Source organism: Canis aureus, chromosome 16, assembly GCF_053574225.1.
Source record: "Canis aureus isolate CA01 chromosome 16, VMU_Caureus_v.1.0, whole genome shotgun sequence".
Lineage (NCBI taxonomy): Eukaryota > Metazoa > Chordata > Mammalia > Carnivora > Canidae > Canis > Canis aureus.
Genome location: NC_135626.1, coordinates 19,765,581 through 19,791,924, shown reverse-complemented (window position 1 = coordinate 19,791,924; position 26,344 = coordinate 19,765,581). Strand labels below are relative to the sequence as shown.

At 54.1% G+C, this 26,344-nt stretch overlaps 1 protein-coding gene and 1 long non-coding RNA gene across 3 annotated transcripts in view; one reads left to right on the top strand and one right to left on the bottom strand.

Moving 5' to 3' along the window:
- RAB11FIP4 (RAB11 family interacting protein 4) overlaps window positions 1-26,344 on the bottom strand; it is a 117,125-nt gene that overhangs the window by 29,945 nt on the left and 60,836 nt on the right. The window contains exon 1 of one of the 2 annotated variants that reach the window (XM_077852093.1): window positions 8,410-8,551. The exons of the other annotated variant lie outside the window; for it this stretch is intronic. Within the exon in view, the coding sequence (XP_077708219.1) occupies window positions 8,410-8,439 (30 nt within the window). The 5' untranslated portion in view covers window positions 8,440-8,551. Of the gene's footprint in view, window positions 1-8,409; window positions 8,552-26,344 lie in introns of those variants that run through there. 2 annotated transcript variants of the gene reach the window in all.
- Window positions 8,942-14,874, top strand: LOC144286072 (uncharacterized). Its single transcript, XR_013354168.1, has 3 exons — window positions 8,942-9,307; window positions 12,727-13,101; window positions 14,180-14,874. It is a non-coding gene; the product is annotated as an uncharacterized LOC144286072 (long non-coding RNA).

Below are 26,344 nucleotides of genomic sequence, written 5' to 3'. Positions count from 1 at the left end.
GCCTGTCCCTAGAAAAGCCCCAGAAAGTCACTGTATCTGGGAGGCCAATCCTTCCCCTCCATACATTCCTCCCTCAGGCCAGAATTGAGTTCCGAGAATCCCACAGCCATCTCCAGGCACAAGCGCTGTGAGCCCCTTCTCTGCTCCGGGGATGCTCTCCCTGGGACACTGGGTGAGGCGTCTTCTCCTCACCTCCCCACCCCCGAGAGACCACTTTAAGAGGAGAGGGATTAGCGGGGGGGGGGGGGGGGTGGTGGAATTTCCCACCCAGCCTTGGCACAACTAACCCACGGGGTCTCCTGTCCCTAGTAAGGAGATGTGTGGTGGCCCGGCTTCCTGGGGGAGCCCAGAGGGGTCACACCAGCCAGTACAGGCTCTTCCCAAGCAAATTGTGCCCCAACCCCAGCCCTGTTTCTCTCAGGGCTGGCTAATTTGTCATACCCCTTGCCACATGAAAAAAAACAGAAGACCACCCTTGTGCCAGAGCCCAAATACACCTCATCAAGGAGGGGGCTGGGAAACCTGACACCATCAACGAAACTGGAAGCTGTGCTACTGCTTTCATCAGGAGCTCAAGAGTGGGAGAGACAGAGGGACCTCTGATGAGAACCCCCTGCGCTGAGAGCCTCCCTCCAGCCAGCCAGCATCTCACTGGCCTGCTCTCAGCTGCTCTCAGCCCCATGTGGCTGTCATCCAGCATCTGAAACCCAGCCCACTGCTCTCTTTGTGAGTGGTCCACGTTGTCAACCTCACACACACCCCCCCAGGTGCAGAGGTCCTAACAGCTCACCTGATTCCCTCCCCGAGGCTAGCCGTGCTGCCCAACACCTCCTGCTCACACAGGTCCCTGTGCCTTCACCCCTGCAGTTCTCTGCCCTGACCTCCTCCATCTGTCTCAGGGCATCTACTTGGAGCTTTTACTCCCAGGTCCCTAAAGAAACAAAGTACTCTTAAACATCTGAGGTGGTCCAGAGAAGAAAACATCTATGAAGCACCTAGCACGAGCCAGGTGTTTTTGTGCATCAACCACCATTCAGAGAAGAAAACTCAGGCTCAGAGAGGTTAAGTAACCTGCAAAAAGTCACAGAGCCAGCAGGGCTGGGATGTGAACAGGTCTGATTTTAATGGAGCAAAAAGGGTAGAGAAAGGACTGAACACTCTTGGTGACAGTGGTGTCCAACAGGCAGGGTTGTGCCCCAGAGGCCACAGGCACAGGAGGCAGCAAGGCTGGTGGCACCAGAACGTGGGCTTAAGCTGAAGGGTGCAGGGACCACAGCACACTAGACCACAGGCTACTGTCAGCAGTGGCTCCTAGGGCCTGTGCCACCCTGGCCACGAGGCAGGGCTCCCTCCCCTTGCCCACCATGAGGAGCTTCAAAGAGGCTGCACAGGGGAAGAGAGGGGGGCATTTTACAGAAAGGGAGAGGAGAGAGATTGGAAGGAGAATTGCTAAAAGGAAACACATGTGAAAATAAAAACTTGGGCACACTGGGAGGAGGAGGGCAGGCAGGAAGGAAGGAAACAATGATGTTTAAGGATTAGAAATGGAGTCAAGAAGCCCCAATAAATACTATGCCTGTCCCTCTGCTACCTGGGGAAGGCCAGTAACCCGCCCTTTGCCCTCACTATCCCTCTTAGTCCAGCCGGAATGGGGCAGTGTGAGCTTAGATGAGACCCAGCAAGAGAGAGACAGGGAGAGATGCTCACACACGGTCGTGACAACCGTGGAACAAGGATCTGCGTCTGGCAAAGGAAGAATGTGAGGCTCAGAGAGGTTGCTCTACTTGCCCAAGGTCACACAGCTCATGTGCAGCAAAGCCCGAATAGGAGCCCAGGTCAGCCTAGTGTCCAACCTCATTCCCTCGAATCACATCACAGTGAGTGTTCCCTCACCTAATCCTCCCACCACTGCAAGGTGGCTCTGCTCCCTCCCTTGAAGAAACTGGACAAATTACACGAGTTCTCTAGAGGTTACCTAGTTTCAGTGTTTCATTAAATCCAAGAAGCCTTTGATTTTAAGATGCTATTATTCCAAGTACACCAAGAAAGAAACGGCACTGCCGATTAAATTAAAGCACACCAGTGAATGTACAACACATTCCAATTTGAGATGTTAAAACGTGAAAAAAAATGTCTTAGAATCTATAAAATACAGCATGAGTGTAAGTGAGGAGTGAGGATTCAGTCCCAGTGACTGTGTGTGGGACTTGGAGGGTAGATGACAATTCGATGCACGCACATGCACACACACACGCACACCTGGCTGCTGCAAGATCCTTCTTTGCTAATAACCAAAGCAATCTTGCAGATAATCACACAAAAATGTGCTGGCCAGACCAGCCTGTCAACAAGAACCTCAGCTCACCAGGAGGCTTTCAATCCAAGGTTACTTAGTATCAGCAGCAGAGGCTGTCCTGACCACCACCCACCTGCCAGCCGCTGGGCCAGCTTTGCCTCCAGGAAGCCACAGACCTCTGAGCTGCCAAGTTAAATGAACAGGTAGGCTCATTCCTGGGAACACTGCCGAGGGCAGTCACACAACATGGTCCCCGATCTCCTGGGACCCTGCAGGCAGCCAGAGTCGCAGTGCTTTAAGAAGGCAGACCCTGCAGGCTGGCAGTGGCAGACAGGCACACTGCTCCGAGCTGGATCTCCGGCTGGCACAGGTGGACAGGCCCTGACTGCAGGCGAAGGGAGGGTGGGCAGGGGTGCAGCCCCTTCCCTTTGGCAGGGTAGGAAGGAAGGATCAGGGGCGGCCCCACACCAAGCCCCAGGGAGCCGCCTGTCACCTCAGACTATGTTTGCATCTCATTCCCAGATTGCCACTCTGGGCGCCAGTCACTTTGCTCCAGCGCCACATTCTGCATCTGCAGAGGCTGAGTTGGTTTATTTAAAAAACACAGAAGCTGAGGAAGTGGGAGTTTTGCTCTTCCTGTAAAGGCCCTCAGGTAGTCGAGCTTCTCCTCTACCACTTTCCTGCTTCTGCTCAGACATCCTTCCTGCAAGAAATTTTGTTAAGTGCTAAGGTTATCAGTAGCAAGAATCAAACCACTAGAAGCTTGCAGGAACTAAAAATATCAGCTCACTCATATGCCAGGCAGAGTTTGAAGTGCTTTTCATACATTTACATGGTGCTCCACAGAACCACCTTCAGAGGGAGGGACAAGCATCCTCCTCGTTTTACCTCCGAGGAATGTGAGGCAGAGAGGGTAAATAGCCTAAGATTCCACAAGTGGCCACTGGCCAAGGCAGAATTTGAACACGGGCCACCTGACTCAGGAGCCCAGCCTCCCGGCCACCACACTATCCTGCCTCCCTGGCTGTCTAACCATCCAGCAGGCGGCAACTGAGCACATGTCAGAAGCCACCCTGGGCTCAGCAGGTGGAAGGGGCTCATTTTATGCTCACCCTTACCCCACAGAGGCTCAGAAAGCTAGGGTGGGTGGCTCCGGTTTAGCAGTGGTTTAGCACCGCCTTCAGCCCAGGGTGTGATCCTGAAGACCTGGGGTCGAGTCCCACATCGGGCTTCCTGCGTGGAGCCTGCTTCTCCCTCTTCCCCGTGTCTCTGCCTCTCTCTCTGTCTCTGTGTCCCTCATGAATAAATAAACAACATTTTAAAAAAAGAAAGAAAGAAAGAAAGAAAGAAAGAAAGCAAGCTAGCTGAGGTGGCTTGCCTGACGTCCCAGAATGAGCAAGTGGCAGGGCCAGGGTCTAGACTCCAAAACATTTTTTACTACTTGAAGAAAAGAGGCCTTGGATAGCTGAGCACAGGATGGAGGCACCTGGGTTTTGAGGCGGGTACTTCTCCCAGGAAAACCAGGGAGCAGGAAGGAGACACCTATTCCTATTGTCTCTCCTCTCTGAAGAGGGAGACCGATGTCTGGTGAGAAGAGACTCTGCCACCAGACTCTGCCACCTGCCACCCTCTGCCGACCCCATACCCCAAGTTGGCTGCAGACCACACTGGCTACTGGAAGCACAGGTTCCCTTTTTCAACACTGTGAGGCTTGCTGTGATAGCAGATGACTCAAGAGAGCAGGAGCTCCCACCCACTCTCCCACACTCGAGTTCTGTGCAGGCCTTCCTCTTTCTGGTCCCTTAAGGAAGAAAGGCTCCCAGAAGCAGGGCCACAGCTATCAATAAGCCACAGAGCTTTGTTTTTATTTGAATCATGTTTACATTGCTGGAAAGAACCTACTTGTCTGGGAAGATAGAACAGTTTAAATCAATTGAGAATATGACCAATAGTCAGAAAATTTCCCATTTCTTGAAAGAAGTCAAGAAGCAGGATTGGAAACGTTGGCATTACTAGTACCAGCCTGCCAGATGGGGCAGGAGCCAGAGGTCACACGGACACACAGCTCTGGACCTCCAGGCAAACCCCCAAGGATGCACACATTTCTGGTTGTCCCCTTTCTCCCTGCAGACACACACACACACATTCTCTACCTCTCAGACCCGAAGCTGCTGCCCAGGTGGATGCGTGCCTCTGCTAAGCTTCTCAGGAGACCAGGGCACAGAAGTGGAAACAAAAGGAAGCTTGAGCAACCGTGGGGCTCAGGGAGGCTGGGAGTCCAAGAAGGAGATGATGATGGAGGGCCCAGCCGGAGTCTGGGTCCCGAATACTGGACCTGTTGCGCCCCTGCTGGTGCGGACCAGTGGGGACAGGGAGACGGCCCAGGCGGATTCTGCTGGGACTGATCTGCGTGCTAGAAATAACACCGGCAAGAGTGGTTTCCACACTCACGGGGACAGGCTTAATGCGACCTGACCCAGGCTGAGAGCAGGAAAGTCCACAGCAGCCATGACCACGCGCAGACACTTCTTCTCAAGAAATGCCTCTGCCCAAACTCTCAACAGCAAGGGTTTGCAGAGGACAGGGCAATGAAATGCGTTTTGTGTCTGTGGACTCCTAATCTCAACTGTGTGCTCTTCATCTCCTCCTGTTCTCCTGGGGTCAGGGCGCTCACTCAGCAGCACCGGACACCCCCAATCTCTCTGAGCATGACCCTGGACCCTGCCTGGCTCCCTCTCCGACCCCAGCAGCCTCCCTGCACTTCAGTGGACACAGCTCATCAGTCCGACCACAGGGCCTTTGCAGTGGCTGCTCCCTCTGCCTGAACCTCTTTTTTCAAGGCATCACCTTCTCAGCGAGGACTTCCCTGCCCACTCTGTTTAAGTCCACAACACCCACTGCCCTGCTTGCCCTCCTGCTGCTTGGAGCACCACACATCTTCCCTGCCTGCTGGCCATCAATCACGCGAGCTCCATGAAGGCAGGGGCCATTGCTACTGTTTGCTGCCACAGCCCAGAACGGAATCTAGCACCAATCAGATGCTCCAAGTATTTGAGGGCGGAACTGCCAGTTCTGGGCCATGTGCTGGGTGGGGGCTGGGCAAACAGAAATGGGGAAAGGCTGGGTGGCGCAGCGGTTTGGCGCCTGCCTTTGGCCCAGGGCCCGATCCTGGGGACCTGGGATCGAATCCCACGTCGGGCTCCCGGTGCATGGAGCCTGCTTCTCCCTCTGCCCGTGTCTCTGCCTCTCTCTCTGTGACTATCATAAAAAAAAAAAAAAAAAAAAAAAAGAAATGGGGAAAGGTCTACTTACTCCCCGGAATGCCATCTGAGGGAGGAGCTTGCCATGCCACATCTGGGAGGTGAGCACACAGTGTCCAGTGGGACGCAAGGTGGGCCGCCAAATCAATGTGCTCATCTTGTCGTGCCCAGCTGACCGTGGGGCAGGACTACCTAATGCAGCTGGAAGACCATGCAGGGGGAAGACCCAAGCAGTCCTCCTCCTTGGAAAGCCAGTGATTTGATACCATCAATGCCCTGTTCCTGAGTCAAGAGCCAACAGAGCAGACCCAGAGGAAAAAAGAGCACAACCCCAGGGATTCTACATGCCCGGCAAAGCCAAGGCACTGTGCCCCACTGCCAGCACCAGGCAGCAGGCAGATCAGAAGAAGTTGCCTCCTTTTCAAAATGCAATGAGCCCTGTGGCAGGAGACAGAGAACAGAGCCAGAGAGTGGGCACCCTGTGCCCAGGCTGTCCCTCCTCCAACCGAGGTCCTGAGAGGTCTGTCTTCAGGAATCACTCAACTGATATTTTATTGGGAGCCTTTTCCACTCTTTCCACCTCTACCTCCTCCTGACCCACAGCTCAAATATATAAACTGAAGTAGAACTGTGAGCAAGACCAGTTGTGAAACATCCCTTGGCATAAAAGGCCACCTCAAAAGAGGGGACTGCCAGCCCTTAGGAAAGGCAGTTTCTAGCCACCAGGAGGGGGAGGGGGAGAATGCAAGAAGGTGAGAGCCAGGAGGGCGCCATAGAAAGCCCTAGATGTGGAAACAGTTTGTCCCACCAGGAGGAAAGGGGGCTAGTAGTCCACGAAGGGGCTAGTGTGCTGAGGGAGAGAGGGAGGGGCACAGTGCTCTGAAGAGTAGGAAGGATGGGCAAGTATGGGGCCAGTGGGATATCCACCAGAAAGTTCTTATGCTGCAGCCCAGAGCCTCCCCAAGGCAAGGTGTTCCCAGCCTCCTGATTTTTTTTTTCTTTCCTTACTTGATGACAGGGCCTTTTTACAGACAGGCTCTAGGTAGTCTCTCCCACTGGTCTTCCTTGGGGCAAAGGTCACACCTCCTGCCTGCTCACCTGGTCAGGCCAGTCAAGTCCCTCCCAAGGCACGGTCTTATCTCTCTGCTGGCTTTAGTCATGTGCCCCACCCCCTCCACCAAAGCCTGGGGTCCCCCAAATGACAAAGCTGTTCCCCAGCAGGCACTCCCCAAGTTGTGATGGCTGCTACAAGTCCAGGTTCTTCCCTGGCTTCCCTCCTTCCTCCAGGCCACATCCCTCCACTGAAGTCCCAGGGATCTCAGGGGGATTAATGTGCCTGGGGGTACAGGGGAGCTGGGCAGGGTACAATGTAACCCAGGTTTTCAGTCTCCTTACAGCCTGCAAACACTTTAGGGGCAGGGCAGTGCCCCTGTATACTAGCACCTGGGCATGTAAGCAGCATTTCAGGATTGCCAGCTCAGCAGGGTTTGGGCCAGACTATCTTAGTAAGCTCGCGCCTGGCAGGTGGCAAGACCCCAGTCAATGGCAGGGACCCAGGGACTCCACCAAGGCGGAGTTGGACAGTTACAGGGAGGGAGGCAGAGAGCCCTAAAGCAAAGGTCTGATCTACACACAGTTGGTAACCTTCCCTCCTTTGAGATTCCCTTTTCTCTAGCCTGGCAGCCACATTTCACCAGGGGAAGGACCCAGGGATGTCCCACCCCTTTCCTTGGAACCCACAGGATTAGGGAGGACAGGGTTTGGTGGACCATCAGAAACCAGCCCAGAGGTTTGCCAAGGCACAAAGGGTAGGCTGGGTCCAGGAATCCAGCCCCCGCACAGTCCTTTGACAAGGAGGTGGCCTGTCAAGAAGGCAAGGAACGCGGCCTGTCTCTCAGGGAGAGTGATCTGTGGGAAAGCAGAGGGGCGGAGTGGGCTCGATGGCGAAAGAGGTCCCCTGGAGGGTGTGCACGGGTGAGAAGGCACAACGGGCCGGGCCAAGTCCAGACCCGGTTCCCCTAGCACAGGCACGGTCGGTTCTCCCGAGGCTGCTCCACCGAGACCTCAGGGACGCCAGCCGCCCGCGGAGAAGCGGCCGTGGCGACAGCAGCGACTCGCAGGACGGCCCGCAGGCTCTGCGCTGGAGGGCAAAGAGCTGGCAGTCCCAACGCCTCGGCCTGGGCGACGTCCGGGCCGGGAAGGGGCCGGGCCCTGTCCCCAGGGCTCGAACGAGGCCGGCTGCCCTGCTCGCCCCGCAAAGCCCCTCAGGGGGGCGAGGGAACCCGGGAACAGGCTCGGCGCAGCCGCCAGCGCTACGGAAAACTTCGCCCGCGCACAGCCCCCTCCAGGGCCCGGCGGAGCCAGCGCAGGCAGCTGGGCGACGCGGGTGCCGGAGCCCGGGACGCAGGAGCGCCGGGGGGGCGGGGGGGGGGCGAGGAAGGCGTCCTGGCGGACCAGCCCCCTGCCCAGCCCACCCCCAGATCCCCCTAAAGACTCTGGGAAACCGCGCCGGGGAAGCGGCCGCCGTCTCCCGGAGCCCCGGGCTAGCCCTGTGCACCCCCGCACCTGGGAGCCGGCGGAGGGCCCGGAGGGGGCAGCGGGGACGGACGCTTCCCTGCCGGGGCCCAGAGGGCGAGCGCGAGGGCGAGCGCGAGGGCGAGGGCGAGGGCAACCCGACCTCCCAGGCCAGGGCCGAGAAGGCGGCCCCTGCCGGGGCGGGAGCTGGCGGCCGGGCTGCGGGTGAAGTTCCGCGCTCTGGCAACTTCCCTGGCCCCGGGGCCGCGGGCCCGGCCAGGTGCGCGTCGCCGGAGCCCGGGGAGCCCGGGGAGCCCGAGCCGCTCGGTGGCCGCTTACCTGGCCTCCGGGGGCGGGCGGGGTGCGCATCCCAGGTCGGGCGGGAGCGGGCGCGCCGCGGAGGGGCGCGGCGGGCGGGCGGGGGGCGGGCAGGGGCGCGGCGGGCAGGCGGGCGCAGAGCCGATCCCCGCCGCGCCGCGGCCGCTCGCTGCTCTCGGCACCGGTGGAAGGCGCCGGCCCCGCCCCCACCCGCGCCCGTTGCCGGGAGACCCGCGTGGGCCGAAGGGCTCTTTGTATCAAAGCTGCCGTGACATCACGAGGCGCCCCGGCTCCGGGATCGAGGGGGCGGGGCCTCGCGCCGGGGGCGGGGCCGGGAGGGAGCCGGGCCTGGGAACCCGAGCCTCGGGGGGCGGGGCCCAGGTAGCCCCGCCCCCAAGGTAGGGGCAGGTGGCGGCGGCGGCGCGGCCCAATGGCGGCGCGGCCGGGGGCGGGCCCGCGCTACCCACCCGAGGGGCGCCCCGGGAGGTGGGGCTCGCCTGGGCCCGCCCGAGCCCGCGCCCGCGCCGCGCCGCGGGGTGACCGTCGCCCGGGTTTGCGCGGCCCGGGCCCGGATTCCAGAAGCCCCCGGTTCTGTGAGCTCGCCGCCTGCCCGCTCCAGGCTCCTTTCGCCGCTGGCCGTGCCCCGCCTGCGAGATTCCCGCCAGCGCTTGCGGACCCGAAGGAAGACCTGCCAGGCCCGCAGCCCCCGCGCCCACCCGCATCACCACCGCCAGCAGCCTGAGTGTGGCGGGTCCATCAATTCTCATCCCGGATCCCACCCACAACTTTCCCAATCTTTTCGTCCTAAGTCAAAAGTTGTGTCTATAACCAGCGCAGGAATACAAAGAACCAAGTGGCAACAAGAACTAAAAACATAAAGAAAGAAAGGACCCCTGTGTTGAATCCTAGTAAATGTAATGTAAGTAGAAAGTATCCCCTCCCCTTCCCAATAACGCTTCTCGATGCCCTGGATTCAAGGCCAACATGGGAAGCAACAAATCATGCGGATGTTTCCTTTTGATTCAATGTTGCATCGTGCACCTGGGGATGGGGGCTGAGGGATTGATCTTCGAATTGTCTAAGGCCAACGTGAACGCCGCTTTGCCTTCCCTGAGTCCTCACTGACCAACAAGGTGGCACTTGAGCGTAGGCAGGGCCTCTGGGGAGCTGGGCGCTTTGCACCAACACACACACAGACACACAAGCACACACACGGTTTTTCAACTTTTCTGCCACCTTCGCTCTGGCTCTTTGCGCTCAACGTCCTCCTCTCCCATATCTCTCCTGCAAATACATTGCCAGCTGCCTCTCTCTCTACCGGGGGCCTGTCTCTGAGGCAAAGCATCTCACTGAGGCTCTCAGATCTACAGGGTTCCCCCCAAAAAGGATGGCATTAGGTAGAGGAGGGCCTCCTGGCAAAGGCTTTGTGCCAGGGGAGGCTAGAGCAATGGGGGTGAGGTGGAAACTCCACCACCGCTGGGCCTCGCCCCCCTGCTTATGCCTTGCAGTTCAGAGAGCTATGGGGGGGGGGGGGGCACAGTCTATTTCTCACCCTTGTTTGTGTCCACTCCCACGGTCCCTAACACGCAGAAGCAATGTGGTGTATCATAAAGAACACTGGCTTCGGAATCACACAGACTTGGGTTTGAATCCTTGCTAACTCTGAGTCCTAGGACGAGTTATGTAAGCCTTCTGAGACTCAGTGTCCTCATCTGTAAAATGGGAATGGTACAATCTACCTCATGAATTGTGCACCCTGGCAGAGGGTACACTTAATTCCAGGCAGTTGTCAAAGGCGTGGTGCACGCGCCCTGGGCCTGCTCTGCCTTTGTAGCTCCACCCTGAGACCTTGGCTTGGCCGCTTCCTGTGAGGTTTTAGGGTGTAGCTGAATCCAGGGGGTTCTGTCTCCATTTCCCCTCTTCCCCTCTGAGTCTCATGTTGCTCCTAAGGGCTATGGGGAACGTGAGAGGACCACCCACAACTGGCAACGGAAGCAGAAGCCTCAGGTGATCGCCACTTTTCTAAGTCCTAGCTTTGTTCTGGTAAAAGTCAGTGAAGAAAAGCAGGCCTTGTCAAGCACCCCCACACACCCCGTCCTCGTTAAGGGTAACCTGATCACCATTTTCAAGAGCTCTGTGGAGGGAGTGGTGCTAGAGGTCCCTCTATTTTTCCCAAAGGTGTGGTGGAAAGAGCAGGATTTGCGGGTATTTGTCCCGAAAAGCGGTGTGACAGAGAGGAGGGTCACAAGATGTGAGCACTGAACACTTCTGAGTCTGAAGCCTGCCTCATTGTACAGCTTACCACGGCAAAGCCATTCACTAATTCTGAGTGTCACCTCTGTGGAACGTTCTATGGAACGACAAGATCTTTCCTCTTCCATTTGTGAGGTTTGAGAGAAATGATAAAATACGCATCTAGGTCAATGTCTTCTGTGCTGGAGGCACTCAATAAACAGTAGCTTTTCGTTATTACCAGCAGCATGAGGGAGCCCCAGTCTGATGCAGTGATTCAGTATATGAGTTGCAGGGCCAGAGCCATGCGTCCTATCTTGGCATTACCACCTTGTAAAAGGTCAGTTGGATAAGTCTAGGCAAGTTTAATTTCCGGTGTCTCAGTTTCCTCATCTGCAAATTGGAGATAATAATAGTATGTATTTCAGGATTATTGTGAGGCTCCAAATAATCAGGACCCATGCTTATAAGACTCAAGAACAGGTCTGGCACATAACACGTGTTCAATGAACAGCAGCCACTTCCAATTATATGACAAGAGGCTGGGGAGAACTGAGGCGAGGATTAGAACCTGAAGCAGCCTGTGGAAAGATTCGGAACGCTGACAATTTTTTTAGTGGTAGGGGAGGAGCAGAGGGAGGGGGAGAGAGAATCCCAGGCAGCACGGAGCCCAATGTGGGGCTCAATCTCAAAATCTTGAGATCACGACCTGAGTTGAAATCAAGAGTCAGATGCCCACTCAACTGAGCCACCCAGGCGCCCCAAGAACCCTGACTTTTGGGAAAGACCCTACATCTTCCACAGGGTTCAGGGAAGCAGTGACAATTTGGGGTTGGGGAGGAAGGCTCACTGTCTTCTAAAATAGGATGTAGAACTGAGAGCTCCAGCCCAGGATTCAGTGTTTTTTGTTCAAATGGCAGCTGGGCTGGAGAGAATTAGTAGGGAAATATAGTCCTGCCTCTGAGCACAACCCCACCTATGGGACTGGAGACAAGAAGAAGGATCTTGCATTAGCTACCCTGGTTCCTTGGCATAGTTGTGTTTTAGATGTTAAAGAATCAAGCCATTTTAAGCTAGGAAGGCTCTCTGGATAAACATCTAATGTGCTCTTCCCCCATTTTATGGATGGGAAGATGGAGGCTCAGAGAAGGCTAGGATTTGTCCAAACCACACATGGAGGTACCATATGAGTGGTGTTCCTGGCTGCCTGCTCCTGCTCTGGCTGGGATGCTTTACTAAGGGCGATGACAGCAGGGGATGGGGGGCAATGGGCCGCTGATGCCCTCATAGCGCTCACCCGGTGCTGTGAGTCTCTTAAGGGGTCTGACTTGCTGTTTCAGAAGAACAGTCTCATTAAAAACAGAAACTGTCTTCCAGAGAATGTACTCAAGAATAATTTTCAGAGGACAAGTCATTCTGATTAATTCTTTTTATGTCATGAAACTTCTTCTGCCATTATTGATATGAGAGTACTCCCAGGATGTTGAATACCAAAGCCAGACAGAAGCAGATAGAATGTTGACAAGCAGGAGTTACTAGCCTCCAGAAACTGATGGGGGTGGAAAACACGTGTTCATCTGGGTGAGCCAGGTGAGGGAAGAGAGTCTAGTAAATTCTCTCTGTATCACAGCTATCTAGCTACCTTTGTCTACTTTTGCTGTCACCAGGCAGGAGTTAGCCCAACATCAGATGGTGTACAGGGGCAACATTTTATACATATTTGGGGCCACAGAGAAGACCCACCAAATATATATGACATAATTACAATAGGAAAAGAGCTCCCTGAACGTTACCCAGTGTTGACATTAGCCAAGCAACTGATGCCAATCGACATTAGCCAAATGAACGAACATGGAAATAGTTACACAAATGATACCACAGCTGGAAAAAAAGCATTTGAGCATTAGGTCCAGTGGTTCCTAAATTCACTTCCTTGGAACCTGCAGGTTTCTTCGGAGATCCTGTAGAAGGAGGGGTGCTCCAGGTGAGCCAGAATGGCCCCACTTCCATCCACTTTACATATAGACTTCCACATAAGATCTCATGTAAACAAGGCTTTAAAGTTCCAAATCACTAGTCTAATAAAATCACTCATTACCCATATAGGGAAACAAGCCCAGAGGCGGAAGATGGCTTCTCTTCTCACCATGGCACACTCATCGGCAGAGCCGGGATTAGGGCTGGCTCTCAGAACTCTGTCTAGTGATCAGATGGTCATCAGTCACCAACCACAACTGTCAGCATCACACACACTGGACTTTACTGCTGCCCAAACAGCTGCACCAGCTACTGTTCTTGGTGTGGTAAAGCCCTCCATGTAGCCGGCTCAGACTCTGCCACAGACACCTGTCTTCCCTCGCCTCCTTTTCAGATGGCCGTTGATAGGATCAGAGAGCATCAGCCCCACCTTTAAGTCTCAGCTTCCACTCCAGGGAACAGATTCAACCTTTGATGTCAGAAGCAATGGCTTTGGAAAGAGAAGTGGGTACTAAGGAAGCAGGCAAAACCCTGGCATTGCAGAGGCCTCTCAACCCCAAAGGAAAGTTGTCCCTCATCTGTCATCTAGAAACAACAGGAGCAAGCCCTGAATCCCAAAGCCCCTTCACTCCAGCAGGGGCCTGGCCAGGGGCCACCGGGACCAGAAGATGTGGTTTAGACAGTGCATCGCTAAGGTCCCTTCCCAATCTACAACCTGGGGCTAGCCCAGGAGCAGATCCTGGAGCCAGGCATGTGTCTTGGACATGGGAGCCCCTTTCCATTGGCAAACAGATGGATGTTGGTGACTGTCCTTTGGCCAAGACACCTGCAGACTTTGGCCCCAGGCCTGTTTTTCCGTATAACGTCTAGCTGGATACTTTGCAGACGGGGTGGGACTGGGTCTTACTGACTTGCCCCAGCCCAGTGTGCAGAGAGGCCAAGCTCTATTTTTGTCAACCTGTGTACATGTGAACAATGGGTTTTCTTACTCATGCAAACCCAACAGGAGGGGAAAATGGTGAGAAAACCCGCGTTTCCTCTGACTCATTTGACCATCTAGGAGGAGGAGATGGCAGGGGAGGAGGAAGTCAGACCAGGTTGTCTTTGACTTGGATTGGGTGAGGGCAAGGAGGAAAAACTTCCCCTTCTTTCACCATTGGTAACATCAGGTGGCTGCAAACTCAAGAGCGCAAATAACTCTCCTTTCCTATAGATGCCTCCTCTACACTCCTTGCCTCCTCCTGGCCCAGGTACCTGTGGCTCTGGCTTTTACAAGTTGGTGGTAAAGCAGTAGTTCCCAAAATGCACACTCAACTCACTTGGAGAACGTACAAAAGGTCAAAGCCTAGGTCACAATTGAATCCAAATACCTAGGGTGGGAGCCAGGTGTAGGCAGTGTTTAAAGATCCCAGGTATTTCTGAGATAAGCAAGTTTAGCAACTCCTTTGCGAAAGGCAGGGCTGACCACGGTGGGAGCCAGGGCCGCCACAGGTGAAGGCATCACTTGTTCATCCATCTATCCACCCACCCATCCATCCACCCATCCATCCACAAATATTCAGTGACGATCTCTCTGTGCCAGACTCTGTTCCAGGTCTTGGAGATACAGCTATGAATAAGAAAGCCTCAGTTCTCCTGGAGCTCACATTCCCCTGGGGCAGACAACAAATAAATGAATCAACGATACATATGGCCCGGGCTATGAAGAAAGCCAAAGCAGGGTAAGAGATCAGAGAGACCTTGGGGATTGGGGTTTGCTTTCATCCTGGGTTTAGGCACCAGGCTTTGTTTCAGGAAAACGTAGCTGCACCCCTGTTCACTGCCCCGACTTCCTCCTGCTCTCTGGCTAAAAGAACTTTCGCTTGGCAATCCTTGAGGTCCTCCCTCCTGTTCCTCGAGGGGCCTTCTGCCCAGCTCTTTCCCTGAAGCAATGTCTTCAGGGCAGCACCTGGCATCCTCTGCACCCAGTGCTCCTGACTCCAACTTGTGCGAGCAACAACACCTGACTCAGGGCCCGCCCAAGGCAAGGGATCCACCAGGTATTGTTTATGAGCAGCCGACAAGATGGATATTAGGCTTGTGGGGTGTCTGAGAGGTCCATGGAACTGGAGGGAACACTAAACTAAGTTTTAGAAGACTTCCAGAAGACCTAGAGTTAAGGCCTGGCTCTGCCACTTTCTGGCAAAGGGGACGTCAATTCACCTTGCCAAGTCTCCGTTTCCTCTTCAGTCGAATGGGGAGAGTGTGACCAACTTTGTAAGACTGGGATCTGCATTAATAGAGGTCAAGGAGTGCCTGGGTGGCTCAGTCAGTTAGGCATCTGCCTTTGGCTCAGGTCATGATCTCAGGGTCCTGGGGTGGAGCCCCACAGAGAGTTCTGTGCTTAGTGGGGAATCTGCTTCTCCTTCTCCCTCTGCCCCTTCCTCTCACTCATGTTGTCTCTTTCTCTCAAATAAATAAATAGAATCTTTTTTTTAAAAAAAAAGGTCAAACAAGAAAAGAAGTATCACAACACAAAAATTACTCATATAAATATTTGAGAAATTAAGATGTGATCATGGCTTCTCTAATATATAAATTTCATTTAAAAAATTGATGCCAAAACTTGGAGAAAAAGAAAATGTCAAAGACTTCTGGAAAGTGTTCTGCAAATATGAGGACTTTTTAGAAATTCTCATCATCTAAGCCTCTATAGACACAAAATCACAATGCAGTAAAGCTGGTAGAGATCCAGGAAACAGGCCTTGAGAGGCAACATGACTTGCCCATAGTCTCAAAGCTTGTTAATGGCAGAGGATCCACACTGACCTTAGAAAGGGGGGTGTCTGGGAAGAGATTGGGGATGATGTTTTAGTACCTTGCCTTGACAAACTCCTATTTATCCTTCAAAACCCTAATCAGGTGTGACCTGCCAAGTGACACCTTCTCTATCTCTTCCAGTGAGAATAAATTACTCCTTGGCTTCATGATCTCCATCTCTCAAACACAACCGTGAGGGACACACTGTGTTGTTGGGAGTGGCCTCCTATCAGACCCCCCACCACACTAATTCCTGAGAGCAGGGTCCACATCCCTAGTGTCTTTGGACTCCAGCTGCTAACAAATCTGGCACATAGGAGGCACTTGAGGTATGTTGGAGGCCCTGAGTGGGAGTAAGGATCACTCACACATAAACGGCAGAGAGCTGATGGCCTGATTAGTCACAAATTCGCAGGAATATTTTCTGATGTTCCTGAGATGGGCATTTAAAAGGAGAGAAACAAAGAAATAAGAAAGGCCATCATCAAGATCCAGTTGCCCTCTTCCCAGAACGTATCCGATCTAAGCTCTGAGGAGACATCCCTCTCCCTCACGCAAGCCCTGAAAACAAAGAGAGATCATTTCCCTACAGCTTATGACCAGAGCGGCTACCAATTATTGAAGGTCTATTGTATACCAGTCACTTCATTTCTTCTCATTTATCTTAGTCTGACTGTCTGTGGATAGATGTTACTGCACCCATATAACAGATGAGGAAACCCGAGGCTCAGGAGGGTTGAGTGACATGGCCAGAGTGGCAGAGCCAGGACTGGCACTCAGATCTGCTGGCCCATGTCCAGATCTCCCTGCCGCCTCTCTCACTGTGCAGCCAGCTTAATGACAGCAACTAGACTCGTCTGGAAGGCAGCAGAAATTAATTAATCAGGATGACGAAAGTCTGTGAGCAAGTAAGGGCCTCACACCTCCCTTCATCATCGTTGGGGAGGTGTACACTATCCAGCTGGACATTATTATATTTTATTTTTATTTTTAAAGATTTTATCTATCTATTCATGGGAGACACAGAGAGAGAGAGGCAGAGACACAGGCAGAGGGAGAAGCAGGCTCCACGCAGGGAGCCCGATGTGGGACTCGATCCTGGGACCCTGGGATCACGCCCTGAGCCAAAAGCAGACGCTCAACCCCTGAGCCACCCAGGCGTCCCAGGTGGACATTCTTTTAATGAGTTGCAGCCCACACCAGGCCTCTGCCATTCACCAACATGCACCTCTGCGATACCCCCTGGGGAGTGGCCTGCCCATGAGGGTGGGATGCCTGCCTGGCCCGCTGAGTGTATTAGGGTGGAGGGCTGGGCACCCTTCTGCTGCTGACTTGGCCACTGCTTCCTGCCCCAGTTCCCAACCCAGGGAAAGACACCCTGGCATTTCCCCAGGGTGCTGCTAAATGACAGGAGCAGGAGCAGGATGGATGGGCCAGGGCTTCTGGGGAGACAGAGGGATGAGGTATTTGTTGCTTCCAAAAAATGTGTTTTGTGGAGTCTCTACCCCACCCTGACAGCAAGAAAGTGCTCTGTGGTCAAATGGACCAGCGACATTCTTCACTCCTCCTCAGAGATGTCACAGAGCCTGTTGGCACTAGAGAAACCTGCCCAGCTCTGTTGTAACCTTCAGGCTCTCCAGCTTTGGACAGACCCCTTGTCATTTTACACCTACCAACACCAGGGACTCCGCATTGCAAAGCATACACTTGGAAAAACAATGTACCAGGCTCCCAGCGCACACCCGCACAGAATAACTAGATGTTACTATCTTCATTTTATTAATAGCAAACGCCTACATAGCACTTACTATGTGCCAGGCTCTGTTCCATGTGCTTCACATGATATTAACTCATTCAATCCTCACAGCAACCCTAGGAGGCAAGTACTATCCCCAGGTCATAGACAGGGAAACTGAGGCTCCAGGAAGTGACTCAAGGACATAAACCTAGTAAGTGAAAAGCCAGGATTCCAGCCCAGGCAGCTGGCTCCAGAGACCGTGCACCTAACCATGACGCTATGAAGAAAGGGAGGCACGGGTCTCTAGGGTAACTTCCTGAAGTAACCAGAGTGGGGCCGAAACCATTCATTCACTCGCTAGTTTATTCATTTACTCAAACAGCACGTACGGAGCAGAAGCTGCAGGCCAGGCACCGTGCCGGCCACCTGGAGATAGAAGAACAAGGTGCAATCCCGCCTGGAGCTACTGGCCGCCTGTCCAGGCCTCTGTGACCCCAGAGCGCAGCTCTGCTCTCTGCCACGATGGGCGCCGAAGGCCGTGTGCTCGGCGGGCTGCCCTTCCAGCCTTTGGCATGTGTGCACACATGTGCGTGCTGGTGCGTGAGCTCACCAGACACGCCCTACCCTTGAGATGCTGGGGTCCAGAGGCTGCCCAGGCTGTCCTGACAGCCTCCAGACAGTGCTCGGGGTGTCGGGGGAGGTGGGGGGACATGGTCCCACACCCAGCTCTTCTCAAGTCCAGCTCAGGCTCCATCCTTGGCCCCACAGCCCCACATTCCCTGCTGGGTCACCCCACCTTCAGCTGCTCCCCAGCAGGGTGCGGCCCGTGAGGCCCTCTGGGCGCCCCCACCATGGTCACTGCCCCTCCTCACCGTCCCATGGGCGCTCTGCCTCCCTCCTCCCAGACTGCCATCGGGCCCCCACACAAGGGACCCTCCAGCCAGGCGGTACTTGATCTCAGGAAATCAGACCTGCTCCTGGGTGGAGAATAACCCTTAGACAAGGATGGCAGAGGATGAAGACGACTTCACCTCTTTCTTCAGGTCAGGAAGGCAAACACTGTAGGGCTTGTAATTCCACATTAAAAACAAACACAGTCCCCCGCCCCTCCAAGCCCCATCATCTCCTAAATTATCTTGGTGATGCTAGAATGAAAACCACCCAAAACCCACAAAAAAACAAGCCGCCCCATAAATGACAGAAGCAGGGCTGTGGGTTCCCCGCTATGAGAAGGGAGGGCGTGGGCAGCCCCGTCCTGGGGGTGGTTCCTGGAGGGCCCGGGGCCAGCAGCTCGCTTGGACCTGCCCAGGATGGGCCGCGCGGGCCCGGAATAAACAGCAGCCGCAGCAGCAGACGGAACGACTGGAGCCGGGCTCGGGCACACACACCTCCCTTGTGGCTCCCCTTGCAGGGCTGGGCTCGGCAGAGGGAAACCAAAGACGCCTGGCCCCAGGACACTGAGCCAGTGTGTTCCTCTCACTCAGAGGAAAACCACAACCCTGCGAAAGCTTGTGGCCACAGCCCGGGGAAGGCGGAGGGGCTGTGTTCAGGTAGACACTGGAGAAGGCTGGGCCCAGAGGAGGCCAACGAAAGGGAGGGAGAGGCTGCTCCCAGGGTGCCCTAAAAAAGAAACCTTTCTTCCAGGCCAGGCCCCCTGCCATCCCCACCAGACCACAAGGCTACATTCATGAGACTGAAGTGCACTGGTGCGTGGCCAACCCAGGTTCAAGCCCCAGCTTTGCTTCTCATGCTCCCCAGCTTGCATTCTCGCTACTTGCAGGTAGCCCTGTGAACGCTGAATCCGTGAATGCTGAGCCGCTGCTCCCAGGGGTCAAGTTCCCGAGAACCTCTGATTGTGACAATTCCATCCACCAAGCCATGCACAGGCTTGTTTTATGCAGGTTTCTTTAAAGTCGCGTTATTTTAAAATATGCCGTTGATTAACAATGAACTTGTGGAGGACAGGATTGTCCTGCATGCTGAACAAAGCTCATCTAACGCTGTGTTTTCTCCAAAAGGCACAGGGCCGCTTTCTTGCCTTTGGGAACAACGAACAGCATGTGATCACATGTGGGGGTCATTTTAAATAGTGTAATCACCAACCCAAAAAAAAAAAAAACCTCTCCCCCAAATACAAAACAGGGCACTATAAAGACTGCTACAAGGAAGCTTGTTTACAGTCTGAGCTGAAATGAGAAGGCAATGTCTTCTTCGACCCGAGCGTGGCCAACCCACATTTTCATCACTCTGAGTACGCGTGCAAATGGTCACAAAGACACTGCTGTGTCCATTGGGGGATTACAAATAAACTGTAGCAAGTGGGCAACTTTGCAAATACAGAATCGGGGGGGAAATGAGGGTCAGTCATGTCTGCGTTAGAGGCTCATGGAGTGGGTGATAAATGAAACAGTGCCTGAGGAGGATCGGCACAGCAACAGCTCAGAACACATTTGCATCGTTACTACTCCTTATCACCTGAGGAACATACCAACCCTAGACACTTTTGCTGTTCCTTCTGCCTGGAATGTCTTTCCTGGCACTTTTTGCACCCAGTGAAGCCCAGAGCCCAGGCTTTGGGCTCACCTTGGGCCTGGTTGAACCACACTGCTGCCATGTGCCAGCTGGGAGCAGCTGTGTGACAGAAGGGACCAGAAGAGAGCTGCCTCCCGGCTCCTCCACCAGGTCTGTGCACTCCCCGGCTCCTCATCCTACCTGAACTCTCAGGCAGCCCTGAACCCAGTTTCCCAGCACAGCTTCTTGCACGCCCACCCTTCTGGCTTCCTCCAGGCTCGCCAGTCGTGACTCAGTTGCTGTTGCTGGCTCCCATGCCCTTCCTCAGCCCCAAATGCTGCACCCTCTGTGCTTCAGCCCTCTCCCCTTGTTTCCCTAACTTGTGGCTTTAAATCCCATCAAACGCCAATGATCCCCAAATGTCCATGTCCAGCCTGGCCCACTCACCTGACCTCCAAACTGTGGTATCCAATTGCCTGCGGAGAAGGTTTGTTGGGAGTGTCTTAGGGACCAGCTCTGCAAGGGTGTGAGGGGAGCAGGAGGGGAGAGAGGGACCAAGATGCCATGTGAGGAGGCCTCAGCCAATCCCACAGGCACTCTGGAGCCAGGACGGCCCCCCAAAGAAGCAAGATGGCAAAATCCTTGTATCCCCACATGGACCAGTCTGGGGTGCAGGCTGCCTCCAGGAAAGGTGTATAATATCAGGGCAGATGGGAGGACGAGGGCTGCCAACCTAGAAGGGGTCTGGACGCACCCGACAGTGTGTGCATGTCTTCAACAGAAACTCCTAGTAGCATCTCAAGTGACATGTCCACAACTGGACTGCTGCATTTCTCTCCCTCCCTCAGTACTCCTCTCACCTCCACCCCAGCCTCCATGGGGGGAGAGGGGGCACCCCTCTTCGCCTACCCAGCAAATGGCACCAACAGTACCTGGGAGCTCCGGGGAGAACCTCAGCCCAGTCCTCGATGATTCTCTTCCCTCTGCCCCACATCAGCAATTCCTGGCAGCTCCATCCCGTCCACCTTCTCACCATCTGCCTGTCACCATCCTCAACCAAGCTGCCACCCCCTCTTCTCTGGACAAATGCACAGCCACCTAACTGGTGGCCCCAATTCCGGGGCCGTCTTTATACACACACACCCCAATGAGCTCTTAAAAACACCAAGGTCTTGTCACTTCCCAGCTGACAACCCTCATCTGGCCTTGACTCAGGATAAGCCCCAAACTTCTGTCCTGTGCCCTCAGGCCCCTTCCTGGGCCACACCTTCCCTCTTTGTCACCGTCACCTACACGGGTTGGCTTGCCAGCTCCCACACAGCCAAGCCCTGTCATGCTGCTTTTTGCCTCATCCCCACGTGCCTCTGTCTCTTAACTTCCGACAGGCTGGCCCCCAGGCCTCCTGAGAGCACCCCATCCTTCTGCTTCAAGCTGTGTTATTCCCTTTGGAGCACTTTCTCTCTGTCTGCATGAACATTACTTAACTCTCCTCTTAGGACAGAAGTCCTTTAGGGGACGGGACCTTTTCTTTCTGTTGGATCCCTGGTCCCCCCCCCCCCCCACATATACGATTGTGGAATGAGAGTGTGGCTGAGCCTCAACAGTGAAGTTTGTGCCGGGCTGGGCGTGAGGACTGGAGGTGGAGAGCGTGGGGCGCACTCATGGTGATCACCACAACTCGGCTTTCAAGGCCCAGTCTGGCTCTGCTAGCTCCCTGCCCCTGCTCGGCCCCCCCAGGGCAGAACCAGCCGCTCCCACCACGTTCCCGGGCACCTCAGCTGGCTGACACATTCAACAGGTGGCACTGCACGGTGGTTCTTTGTGGGTCTGTCTCCTCAAGAAGGCTGAGCACCTCCAGGATGGACCATGTCATATCTCCACTTGCCCTGTCCCCGGCCCAGCATGGCAGTGAGCCAAGGTCTGGGGAATCGACCCCAGGTAAACAAACTCTTCCCTGCTTCATGAGTTGGCATTTGTGGGCTCCAGGCAAGGCACCTCACCACCTGGCAGGGCCACCTGCTTTTGGACACAAGTCCTGGCCCAGCCTGCTAGGCCCGCTGCCAACTTCAGCCCTGGGTGAGGGGCTTGTCAGCAACAAGTGGGGACTTTCATTGTCACACCTGGCACCGAGAGCTCGGCCAGCCGTTTCTGTCAACCCCAGACTTCGTCCAGCAGCTTGGCAGCTCCCTACCAAAGTCTGCTTGGGCCCGAGGGCATGGCCATCTCTCTCCTCTCTGACTTCGAGTCCAGGCTCCACCCCTCGCCAGCTGAGTGATCTTGGGGGTAGTAAGAGAATCTCTCTCACGAGTATCTCTTTCTCACGAGTATCTCTTTTGGGGGGCTTGAATGGGGGTAAGGTCTCTAACGTGCTGGGTTCCCATGACCTCCATATTTGTACGCTGTTGTACTCTGGCAGATTATTATTAAGTCCCGCACACTTCTCAAAAGCTCCCCTTTGCAGCAGACATACTTTCAACACATTGCTTCAAGGCCTAAGAGAACTATGAGAATTTAAAAGCAATAAAATTGATTTTAAATATAACATGTCTATGGGAAACTCTACTATATAGTCTGTTGTCTCCTCTGTAATAACTTTCCCCATAAACTCCTATCAGGTTCAGGGATGTGTCCTCATAAGTTCATTTGATTCTCTGAGCCTCGGTGTTCACATCTTTGAAATGGACATAAAGGCTGTCTACCACACTAGTGTGTTATGTTATGAGGACCACATAATAAGAGGTTCCAAGTACCTCGCAGAGTGGGTGGCACATAGTAGATGCTTAAGAAATGTAGGGGCATCTGGGCGGCTCAGTAATTGGGCGTCTGCCTTTGGCTCAGGTCATGATCCCGGGGTCCTGGGATTGAGCCCCCCATCAGGTTCCCAGCATGGAGCTTGCTTCTCCCTCTGCGTGTGTCTCTGCTTCCGTGTGTCTCTTATGAATAAATAAATAAATAAAATCTTCAAAAAAAAAAAAAACCGCGAGCCCCCATCCTACCCCACTCGAGCCCCCTCCGCTATGTAATTTATTCCCTCCGTTAGATTATAAGAGCTTTGTATCACCATTTCTCCTTCTGTCAGGCCTGTCTGGAAGCACAAGGAAAAGCTTATACCCCCGCTAGGTTTTCTGGGTCCAATACTTGGGTCCTCCTGCTTTCCTACTTGTTTTCTGAACTCTGACGTTTGTCTTAATGGTTGAGTGCATCTTGTGCCTCTCACTGGGAGCCCCTCCAGACCTCCAAGGTATCAAGCAACACAGCATTTTGCCCTTTAGGAATGAGTCAAGTTGGGCAGCCCTGGGTGGCTCAGCGGTTTAGCACCGCCTTCAGTCCAGGGCCTGATCCTGGAGACCCGGGATCGAGTCCCACGTCAGGCTCCCTGCGTGGAACCTGCTTCTCCCTCTGCCTGTGTCTCTGCCTCTTTCTCATTCTGTGTCTCTATGAATGAATAAATAAAATGTTAAAAAAAAAAAAAAAGGAGTGAGTCAAGTGGGTAGACCAGAGAGCCAGGTGGGGGCTGGTGTCTGCAGCTGGGGGTGGGGGTGGGGGTGGGTGGGGTGGGGTGTGTGGGCGTGTATACTAAATGGGAGAGCCAGGATTCAAACCTCACCAGACTGCCTTAAAGCTCTTTCAACTACACCACGTGGCTGATACAGGCAGAGATGCCCTTGCAGGCTCCTGTGACCTGTGACCTTCCCAAAGGTCACACTACCTCTACTACCAAAATGTTTTTGACCCCTGGGGGCATCAGAGTCCTAGAGCAGTCAGCTTCCTGCACTTGGAAAGCCCTCTTGGTGTCCCTACACATGTATATCATTGACAGGAGCCGCACATACCACCACCACCACCACCACCCCCCTGGTCGCCACTGCCTCTTCTCAGTATCGTCCAGAGGACCAAATGACACAACGTATGTTTGGTTTCTTGTTGGACCTGGTAGTCGGTCAGCAATGCCACTCTGCCAGGCGGCTTTGTAGATGGACGTGCAGAAATTAGAATAATAAGAATTCTTTCCTTTTGCTCAATGGCTCAAGAGAGGTCTTTCCTCATATCTCAAGTAAAAATTATTTCCCAGCTCTCTCACATCATCACCATCCCCTTTGGAAATGCCTCTTTGTGTGATTAACCGATGGCCTAAACTTCTAGGACCTTATGTGCTCAGGAGGGGCCCTGCAGTGTGTTCACATAGTCATGTGTTTCATAGAACTTGCAGAAATAAGATACCTTGAGATTTTTTACTTTAAAGATGACTTTACACACTGTAAAAGTTTCAGGCCCCACAGAATCTGGAGCCACCAAGTATGTACTACCCTTCCCATTTCGCAGATGAGAAAGCTGAGCCTCAAAAAGATTAAACCTGCCCAAAGACATTCAGAGTCAGTACTTGGATGCAGGCCTGTGTTCCAACTCTGCCACAGGCCTCCTAAGTCTGGGGAAAGGAGCCCCCTGGTCAGTGGAGACAGGTGTCTGCCCAAGGGCAGCTTTATAGCTCTGTGTTCTGGGCAGAGTGGGGAAGGAGGAGGGGCGGAGGGAAAGAAAAGCTATGATCTGAAGGGTCCCAAGTCCAGAGTCCAGAGCCCAGAGCTACTTGGCATCAGAATCCTGGTTAATCTGACCATCTCTTCCTCCACCCACCCCCTCGTGACCCAAATCTACCACTGTTTGCCTTTCCAACTCCTGAAGCCACCGAATGCAAACTGCAATGAGCCAGCCCAGCTCACCCCGAATAAACCTACTCTCTGTCCCCTTCCCCTTCCTGGGCCCCTCCGTCCCGGGCTGCCAGGGCCCAGCCCAGCTTTAATACCAGGCTAGGGCAAACAAGCGCTGGCACACTCTGCCCTCAAGGGCGGCCCTCCCCTTGCTGTTTTGCAAAGGGCTGGTTTCAGCTGCCTGGCATTCAGTTACTTTCATTAGAATGGGCCCCGAGAGCTGGCCTGGCTCTGACCACTCAGGGCAGATTCTATCACAGCAGGGATGGAAGAAGAGAAAAGATCGGTAATGCAGCTCCCTTTCCCAGGCCACTGAGAGGGAGGGGGTGGGGGCAGCAGGAAGAACAGAGCCGGCTCCGTGGCCTTCTGGATTTTTCAGTTCAGGGCGATGAGAGGTGGTATGGAGCCCATCCGGAGGGTGCACACCAGCCCCAGCTGGGAACACTTCCCAATTCCTTTACAACCACAGCATCAGAGAAGAGATGCAAATCAGAGAGAGAACGAGCAAGGGGGGGAGGGGATTCAGGAAGAAACACAGCTTCCAGACAGCCCCAACAGCCAGCCCATTTCAGGACACTTGGCCCCAACTCTCTTCCACAGATGAGGAAATGACCTTGTGAACACAAGGACCTAGAGAGCTGATGTCTGAAAACATTCTCTTAGATGAAAGTGCAGAGACTAGAAGTGTAATTTCTTCCAGAAAATAAAAATAAGCTTTTCATTTCATTTAAATAAACAGACATTGAGGGGCACCTGGGTGGCTCAGTCGGTTAAGTGTCTGCCTTTGGCTCAGGTCATGATCCTGGAGTCCTGGAATTGAGCCCTGAGGCAGGGTCCCTGCTCAGTGGGGAGTCTGCTTTTCCCTCCCCCTCTGCCACTCTCCCTGCTTGTGCTCTCTGGCTCTACCTCTGTCAAATAAATAAATAAATAAAATCTTTAAGAAAAAAAGCAAAGAGACATTGGCATAACAAGAATGGAGTTTTCTAGTTTGAGGGTGGCAGTGTCCCCAGCAGCCTCTGCCCCCATTAGGGACTTTTGGGGCAAAGGGAAGCAAAGCTGCTGCAGCTCCACACCACTGTGGAGTTGGGAATTTATCCTAACTCCAAAGTGTGTGGGTGCTCCCCTGAGTGACTGGGCGGGGGGTGGGGGGGTGGAGAGGGGCTCTCCTGCACATCCCTAATCCATCAGCAGAGCTGCAGGGGGCTAGGTGGCTGGCCCCAGGAGCCAGAAGGAGCCAGAAGGCCCTAGTCACTCAGGCAGGGACTGAGTGGGACAAGGATACAAGCCCCAACCAACCTCACTACACAGTGGCAGCGTGACCTCGGCAAAGTCTTTCAGCTACCCTAAACACAGTCTTCTCAGGCTGTAAAATGGACCTAATAATAGAGAATATGTACATGGACCCTGCTGTGTGCTAGCTACTATCCTAAGTGCTTTATCAGTCCTCACAGAGCTCAGGACGGAGGCAGCACCGTCTTCATCCCAAAGGTGAAGCAACATGCAGGGGGCCCACAGCCAGAAGTGGCAGATGTGGGATTTGATCCCCCGATGCCTGCATCCAGAGTGCGTGTGCTTATCCATGCAGGACACCACCCTTGTCCCCTTCACTGGGGACCCACTGCTGTTAAGTGAATGTCAGATGAGCAATGCTTTTAATGGGAGTCCATCTGTCCGGGGCTGGGATGTTCCAGTGGTGGGTTTTGATGCAGGGGAGGAGAGGAGACACTGAGAGCACAGGTCTGGAGCTTTGGGACCAACGTGGAGAGTCCACAGCTGTGATACCAGAACTCTGGTCAGATCCCCTGGTCCGTTCCAGATATAGAGTTGGTCCTTGGGGCCCAGGGATCTGCATTTCACACAGAAACACTGGTTGAGGGTGATGACTCTAAGCTGCCCTCAAGTCCTTCCTGGCGACAGTAGTCATAGGAGGCAGGGGAAGCAGGTGCCAGCCTGGCCCTGACTCACCCTTGGACAAGGCCTTGACCCACTGTGG